The sequence below is a fragment of the Lotus japonicus genome, chromosome 2 (genome assembly GCF_012489685.1).
Source record: "Lotus japonicus ecotype B-129 chromosome 2, LjGifu_v1.2".
NCBI lineage: Eukaryota > Viridiplantae > Streptophyta > Magnoliopsida > Fabales > Fabaceae > Lotus > Lotus japonicus.
Genome location: NC_080042.1, coordinates 76,005,742 through 76,013,808, shown reverse-complemented (window position 1 = coordinate 76,013,808; position 8,067 = coordinate 76,005,742). Strand labels below are relative to the sequence as shown.

The following is an 8,067-nucleotide window of genomic DNA, read 5'->3' as shown; positions in this document are numbered from 1 at the left end:
AACATAAACCCTTGAAAACAAAGCAAACCAAGTAAGTAGCAACAACAAGAGTTTTAGACACACACAACCCAAGAGAAGAAGAATGGAAGATGTGATAACAGAAGCAGCACCACCTTCAAGACTACTAGAAGAAGACCTCAACACTTTCACACCACCTTCACCACCTCTCCCATCACCCTTCCTCATCTTCCCCCACCACCAACAACAACAACCCCTCAAACCCACCCTCCTCATCATAGCAATCTCATCCTCCTCCCTCTCCCTCTTCCACTCCCACCTCACCCCCCAAACCCTAACCGCCTCCCTAATCCTCCCCGAATCCAACACCTTCCTCGACCTCCACTCCCTCTCCCCCACCTCCCTCCTCGCCGCCGTCCGCACCCCCATCCCCGCCCACCGCGCCGTCGCCGTCGCAAAACTCCTCCTCGGCGACAAGATCAAACCTAGCTCCGTCATCGTCCTCGACTCCCTCGATCCACGCCACCACCGCGGTCGCCTCTCGTCGGATCTCCCCATCGCCTTCAAGCTCGAGAGCTCCGCCGAGAGGGCGGTAAAGGAGAAGCTGCTGCTGGGCGAGTTGGAGTACTACCCCTCCGGCAGCATCGTGGAAGGGTTGGCCGCCGCGATTCTGGCGCGGTGCCAGATTTTGAAACTTAGGGCGAGCTTGTGTGTCTCTTGGCCTCAATTTGACGCTTCTGCGGTGTTGTTGGTTAAGGATTTGCTTCAGCGCGGGGCGTTGCGCGGGTTCGACTTCGGATTGAGCGATGATCAGGCTTTGAAATTTGGGAGGAGCAAGGATAGTGAATTCCCATCTCACTTGTATATTTGATTATGCTTTAATTTTGTGTGTAACTTTTAGATTGTTATATCAATGTTTTGATGCATTAGGCTTGTGTTACATTGAGATGTTTATGTGTGCTTTTATGGTTGATATGATTTTTAGTTGTGATTGATTTGTGGATGGCTATGGAAATTTGCAATGTTCTGAATTGACTATAGAGAACTGTGTTACACGCTGCGAAAGGTTTGCGATTGGTGATGTCGAATTTGTATTAGCCGATGCCTGTTGGTTTTCTTGTTGTGGATGCCCTGCTATGGTGGATGCTATGGTTATGGTGGATCCCTTGTTGTCAAGGATTTATATCTTTATGTGCTGATTTTGTATTAGCATGTTTAGATCAGCTTATTTTTTCTGCATTCAGAAGCTACTCGCACATAATCTTAGAAACGATTCTAGAAGGATTTCCAAACATGCACGGAAACTACTATTAACCTCAATGCTTTTTTGAGTTGAATGTTTAGAAATGATAGTCACATGCTTGCTTAGTAACACTCTTTTAAACACAAATTCTCTTATTTGTTAAAATTTATGTTGAATTCACGGAATGGAAGGGACTTTTTTCAATTTTGATGGGTCTTACTCTTTAATTTGGTGATACTCCCATGAATTTTAATTAGTAAGGGAATATGTTCAAAAAATTGAATGAGAATGAATTGCTTGCACTGCTCATTGAATATTTGCCATTGCTCTTTGTTCTGGACTTAAAAACTGATGTGCATGTAAGGTTTTAAATTGTTGACTGAATTATGTGATATGGCCACAATATTTCGGTTTTGGTGGCTGCTGCATGCTACTTGAAGCCATGGTTGTAGATTGTAACGGCTGTAATGGAACTTAGTCCACAACTAGAATTTGAAACCTGACTGTTAATGCAGGCATTGTGGATGTAAGTTCTTTTCACTGGACTTCTAAATATGCTTTTCTGGCTGTAGATGGCAGTAGTCAATGTAACCTGGGTTTTGAATGCTAGTAGATATGGTGGATAATATATGCATGTGTGAGAAAAATAATTTCATTGCTTTCTCTAGATAAAATGATGTTTATAGTGTGTGAAGAACCAATCTAGGGTTAACGAAGGGCAGTTAAACTTTAAAAACCTGTTAAGGTGTGTGAAAGTTCCCCTTGTGAGGACCTCATCAGATGAGTAAATTCCATGTCCAAACTGCAAAAGAGTAATTAAGTTGTATTTAATGAATATGTGGTCTTTAATCCAAACTAGAAATAAAAAGGAAAAGAACTCTTGAAAGGAGGATGAAGAATGACCAGATTATGTGAGGAAATTTCTTTAGTAATTTGAGACGTGAGAGGTATGGAACAGAGAAAATAAGATGCTGCATCTGTACTGGTATATACTATATAGCAAAGCTGTCAAAACAAGAAGGAAATTTCCATGTATTGAACAGAGTTTTTATCATGAGTGTCTTGAAGCAATCAGAAGTTGGCTACCTGTTCATCTTGTTTAGTGCATGTTTGGATACACAGTAAAAGAAATACGGTAAAGTCAAAATCATAGTGGGGAAAAACAAAAACAAAAGCTAAGGGAAGTAGCTTCTGTCTACCATGATTTTGGCTCATCCTTATTTTCTACCGTGTATCCAAACATACACTTAGTTTATGTTGAAATTTCTATGAATCTACTCTAAGTAGTTTTTTTAGAAGCACTTCTCTTCCCAACCTTAAAACTTACCAAGTTTCCAAACTTACACTAATGCTTGTGTATCTAATAATTCCACTGTATGAATGATAAGACTAAGCAAATTATCTTTTATAGACTATCTGAATGATATAGGATGAGTAATGAAATTCTCATCGCTGAATTATTTCCAAACTAAATTTTCTTGGTGTGGGCGTGTCTTGACTTTGGAATAGAAAACTTCCCTTCCCTATAAATCTTATGTTACTTGTATTATGTTTTGCCCCATTAGATCATTACTCTCACTTAGGTTTATATCTACAATTTCCTACTAACTACATTATATTTATACCAGAAGGTAAAATCAGTTTCAACAATTATTTAAAAATCAATGCAGGTACTTTGAATTGACAATGGCCATTTTGTTGGGATCGTGAAGTTACCACCTTGCATTATCTTCTACAAATACTTTCTAGAGAGAAATCAGAAACAAGAAACAAAAGAAAAACACTATGAAATGAGAGAAAGTCAATATAGATAAGAAAATTGAACATATATGCTAAATATTCTTACACGGATTGACAAATATCAATAGTTCTAGTCGTGTACTTAACAGCCATGACTGAGCTAGCATTCATTTTGCTCACTTTGTAAAACCAGCAAGTATTTGATAAAAATCCATATGCAATCTTATTCTTGGAGGAATAAACAAGAAGGCCAACGTGCAAATGGACATTATATAAATATGAAACTCATCACTGTCATAAATAAGGATGACTTTTGTGGCAAGCAAGTTTTTTTGCCATACACAAATTAAGCTGATGTAATGTCAGATGGATAAAATTACCTAATCTGTTTAACGTTGAACTGTTCAAAACATGTCACAAACGACAGAAAGAAGACAACAAAACTTATAGTTATAGGATATTTTTTACCCTGCTAGATGCTCATAGGGGAAGAACACTTGGATTAATTTTATACACAGTAAATATAAAGTAGAGATTAGCTGTTATTAGATTTTGGTTTGGTGACTGGCCTTTTAATTTTAGTGAAATTGCTCATTAATTGAGATACAACTTTTAATCACTTCTCTTCAGCTTTGTTTCTCTCTTGAAAACATTAATTTAAGATTGAGAAAACGCACCAACTAATTCAAGTTAGTTGCATCTTCTATTGACTCTAAGCTACATTATTCCTTAAAAATACTGAAGCAGCCAAGCAAATGCAGGGACCAAGTGCAGCACTCCATTTCATGGGACTTATATATTCTCTTATTCTCACCCCATCTCACTAACTTTGCATTTTTCTCCAAAAATGGATCCTTCCTTTGTTTTAAAATCCTTGTTCCTTCATGTTGTTCTTATGTTCTGCTTCCTTGGTGCAACCAGAGTGGATGCAAGTGACCCTCAGTTGACACTGGATTACTATGCATCAACTTGTCCCACAGTATTTGAAATTGTTAGGAAGGAAATGGAATGTGCAGTATCTTCTGATCCCCGTAACGCCGCCTCTATAGTTCGGCTTCACTTCCATGACTGCTTTGTTCAGGTTATCTACTTCTAGTATTGGCAGTGTTTTTTCATGCTAAGAGCATTAAGTAAACTCTTAAGGCTTGTCCAGTTGTCCTTCAAAGTTACATGCTTTACCACATTACTCCTTTGAAAATTTTGGTTACTAATATAGTTCCAAAAACATCTAAAGTGTGTTCTATGACCCAATATTTGGAAAACTAATATGGTGATGTAACTAGTTGCTAAATTTCCCTGCTTAACTGCACTTTGAATACCTATAGTTTTACAGATATGTGATTTTGATTCTTATAACTTAATTACTTTAATTGAGGTTCATACTCTTAAAATTAAACAAGCATATATGGTCCCCACGTTAACCTAACATATGATAGTTAACAGGAAAAAAAAATAGGGAGTTGATAACAATTTTTTATGTAGATGGTAGCTAACCTATCTATGTCACTTGACACCTAAAAATTGTGATCCATATCAGTTTTTTCAGTTAATTATTGCATGGTAAATTAACGTCATGACCATATCTGTCATACTATAGACTGAAACTACATGAATCAAAATCACGCATTTGTGATACTACATGGATCAAAAATTTATTATTTCATTAATTGCATTGTTAAGTATCCTAGTGCAGAAGAAAACTGCTCAGGCTTTAAGCCTGTAAGTTTTTACACCTAGCATGTTATACAATATAAAGCCATGGTGAATTGCTGAGCTATTGAGTTAGAAAAAGTAAATAAACACTGACTAAACGTGACATTATGAGCTCAGGGCTGCGATGGATCAATTTTGCTTGACGATACAGTCACACTCAAAGGTGAGAAGAAAGCAGCTACCAATATCCACTCTCTAAAAGGCTTTGAACTTGTTGATCGAATCAATAACTTAGTTGAATCAGAGTGCCCTGGAATTGTTTCATGCGCTGATATTCTCACTATTGCTGCTAGAGATGCTGTGATTCTGGTAAAATTACAATTCCCTTATAAATTGTGTCATATATTCTGTTTCATATGTTGTGTTCTGAAGCTAGAATCACTCTGGGAGAGAAGCTTATGAGTTTCAAAATTGATTCTGATAAAAGAGAAGTTGATTCAAACATACGATTACTATTTTTTATTTGAGTTATGCTCATATATCCTTTGATATCTTGTAGGTTGGTGGACCATACTGGGATGTTCCTGTAGGAAGAAAGGATTCTGTCACTGCAAATTTTGAACTTGCCATTACCAATCTTCCAACTCCAGATGAGAGCCTTCTCTCTATCATCTCCAAGTTTCTTTATCAAGGCCTATCAGTCACAGATATGGTAGCCCTTTCAGGTATGTTCCTATTCTTGGTATAAAACTTTGAAAAACAGAAAACAAGTTTTCTTCACTCTTCATTCAGATCCTGGAGAATTCACAGGTATAATGTTTGAATTCTAAAAAGAAAATCACTGAAGATGTGAATTTCATGACTAATAGACCATAAAATTTCTAATGTGATTATTGGCAATAACTAGTAGTGCTACTTGCTAGATAAAGTGTATGCTCTCATCAGCTATGTTCTACAATAGTAAATGCACAATACTATGTCATAACTCATAACTGCAGTGGTGGATCATGGGTTTCCATGATGTGTTGCTACCATTCTAGCTAGCACAATGAAGATTATATATATGCTGGCTAGAACACACACACTGACACACACACACACACACACACATATAGAGAGAGAGAGAGAGTTATGGCTAGAGAGAGAGAGAGAGTTATGGCTAGAGAGAGAGAGAGAGAGGATTCCTCTAATAAAAAGGGTATCAAAGTGCGATTGTTTATCCATCGGATTGGATGTGAATGCGCTTTTTCTCAATCCAACAATTTTTCGCAGTTGGAAAACCGTGTTAGTTGAAAGTCCTTTCAAAAAGTTTAAAATATGATTATTGTGACCTACCTCTTCATCTAGCGACTAGCCCTACAACAAAAGTCAAGACTGAAAATATTGTCCAATAGCGACCAGTTTTCTAGTCACCGATACACTAAAATTGGTTGCTAAACAGACAGCCATCGAATTAAATAAGATTAATCAGTCTCTAAATTGGTCGCTAAATAGTAAACTTCTAGTAGTATAAGCTTGATTTTCTCATAAGATGAATAAGCCCTTTCTTCATACTATATTTTCTAACCACAAACCATGCAGGAGCACACACCATTGGCAAGGCAAGGTGTAAGAGTTTCAGATCAAGAATTTATGGAGACTTTGAATCAAATTTAGTGAAAAATCCAATCTCTGATAATCACCTCAACAACCTAAGATCTGTGTGTCCACCTTCTGGGGGAGGAGACAAAAACGAAACAGCATTGGACTATGCGACCCCTGATCTCTTTGATAACTCTTTTTACCACTTACTGTTAAATGGGGAGGGACTTCTTAACTCAGATCAAGAAATGTACTCAAGTTTGTTTGGAATTGAATCGAGAGCGCTTGTCAAGAAGTATGCAGCAGATCCTCTGGCTTTCTTCCAGCAATTCTCTGATTCAATGGTGAAAATGGGAAATATCATAAATTCAGAAAGCTTCATCACTGGAGAAGTAAGGAAAAGCTGCAGATTTGTGAACACATAAACTCCACTTTTGGTGTTTTATTATGTACGTCTAGTTTGTTTCCACACACAAAGAACCACCAATTTTATCAATTTCATACAGCCATAGCAAATTGTTATGTCAAATCTAAGCAAGCAATTATAAAATGAAGAAATGAAGTGAGAAGTTGAGGATTTCCTTTTTTATATAAACAAAGTTGTTCAATTTGAAAATGGAAGTTGTAGAAGCTAAAAGCCGAGTCATTGTTCTGATACTCGGTAATCAGCTCCCATCGACCGGTACCATGAATCGCGCCAACAGGCAGTCTAGGGAAATTCCAGCGGTTGAATTCCAAAGGACAAAAATACATAGACTCCAACAAAAGGCCCTATACGAACGACCAAGTTCCATCATCAACACCGATTAACTCTTGACGAACATTCCTCATGCAACATGTCTCTTTCTTTTTTTCTTGAGATCTCAGCTAGGGGGACATTTAGCGACGAATACCGTGGTTGTTGGATCAAGTGGTACGTTTTTTATTTCCCTTAAGCAAACACTAGGAATCTAGGATCAGGATGAACTTGACTCGAACATGATTGACTAAAAACATTTCCAAGACCAACTACTACACAACATTTCTGATTATAAACTGACCTTCGTGCTATTTACTACTCCTACATCTGAAGTCTTTGGTCTTCCCACAACAACAACCCCAAACCCCAATCAAAAGTTAAAACTATCTTCTATTCACATCTTATTTCCTCATTCTGTTGAGACTTTGAAAGAACGCAATTAATGCTGCCGTATCAAGTTGGCTATGACACACTCATTTTTTTCTGGTTCCGTCCCGTGATCATGTACGCTCATCGCCATTGGCATGGAAAACACCAGTCAAAGTGATGAGATGTGGTTTAGTCACATGCACAGCACATGGACAGGACAACCTTTTCAGGCCACCTACGCCGAGATTCTTTCACCGTCTGCGATTTGTAACCAACAAAGTGGTCTGGCATGCACACAGTGTAAAGCGCCAAAGTAAATGACACATCCATGTGGTACAAAGTGACATATCTTAGTAAATTCAATTGTGTACATTTTTTGATGCTTTTATAATGTTAAAAATTAACCATCCACATTCATAAGTTAGAACTTAGAACTTGTTTACGAGAGTTCTATCATCTATGAGACAAAGGTTGGTTGGTCAATCGAGCGACCTTCACTGTTTGCTAGTTATGTATTTCTCGTATATCTTTACATTGAAGAATATGTTTGCTTAATTAGAAATGACCTAGGGTTTTCTCCTTTACTTACTTCTTTCTACTTAATGTTTGGTCACATGATTTGGGGTGAGATTATAGGGTCTTGATCGATTCATTCCTTATCTGAAATGGCTACAATAGCATGGGAAAAGGTAGGCAAGATATCGGGAGGAATTCCCGTATTTCGTTGACCGATTGAATGACCAAATTCCTGGACAATATAGAACTAATTTCAATACTGTACTGT

At 37.6% G+C, this 8,067-nt stretch overlaps 2 protein-coding genes across 2 annotated transcripts; both read left to right on the top strand.

Annotated features, from left to right (window-relative positions):
* Positions 1 to 1,023, top strand: LOC130739657 (uncharacterized). The gene has a single exon (XM_057592021.1). The coding sequence runs from the start codon at positions 83 to 85 to the stop codon at positions 827 to 829; it is 747 nt and encodes a 248-aa protein (XP_057448004.1). The 5' UTR covers positions 1 to 82; the 3' UTR covers positions 830 to 1,023.
* A 2,674-nt stretch (positions 1,024 to 3,697) lies between these two features.
* On the top strand, positions 3,698 to 6,756 carry LOC130739656 (peroxidase 11). Its single transcript, XM_057592020.1, has 4 exons — positions 3,698 to 4,022; positions 4,772 to 4,963; positions 5,154 to 5,319; positions 6,176 to 6,756. Exons 1-4 carry the CDS (start codon positions 3,789 to 3,791, stop codon positions 6,598 to 6,600), a joined length of 1,017 nt encoding a protein of 338 aa, XP_057448003.1. The 5' UTR covers positions 3,698 to 3,788; the 3' UTR covers positions 6,601 to 6,756.
* The last annotated feature ends 1,311 nt before the right edge of the window (positions 6,757 to 8,067 follow it).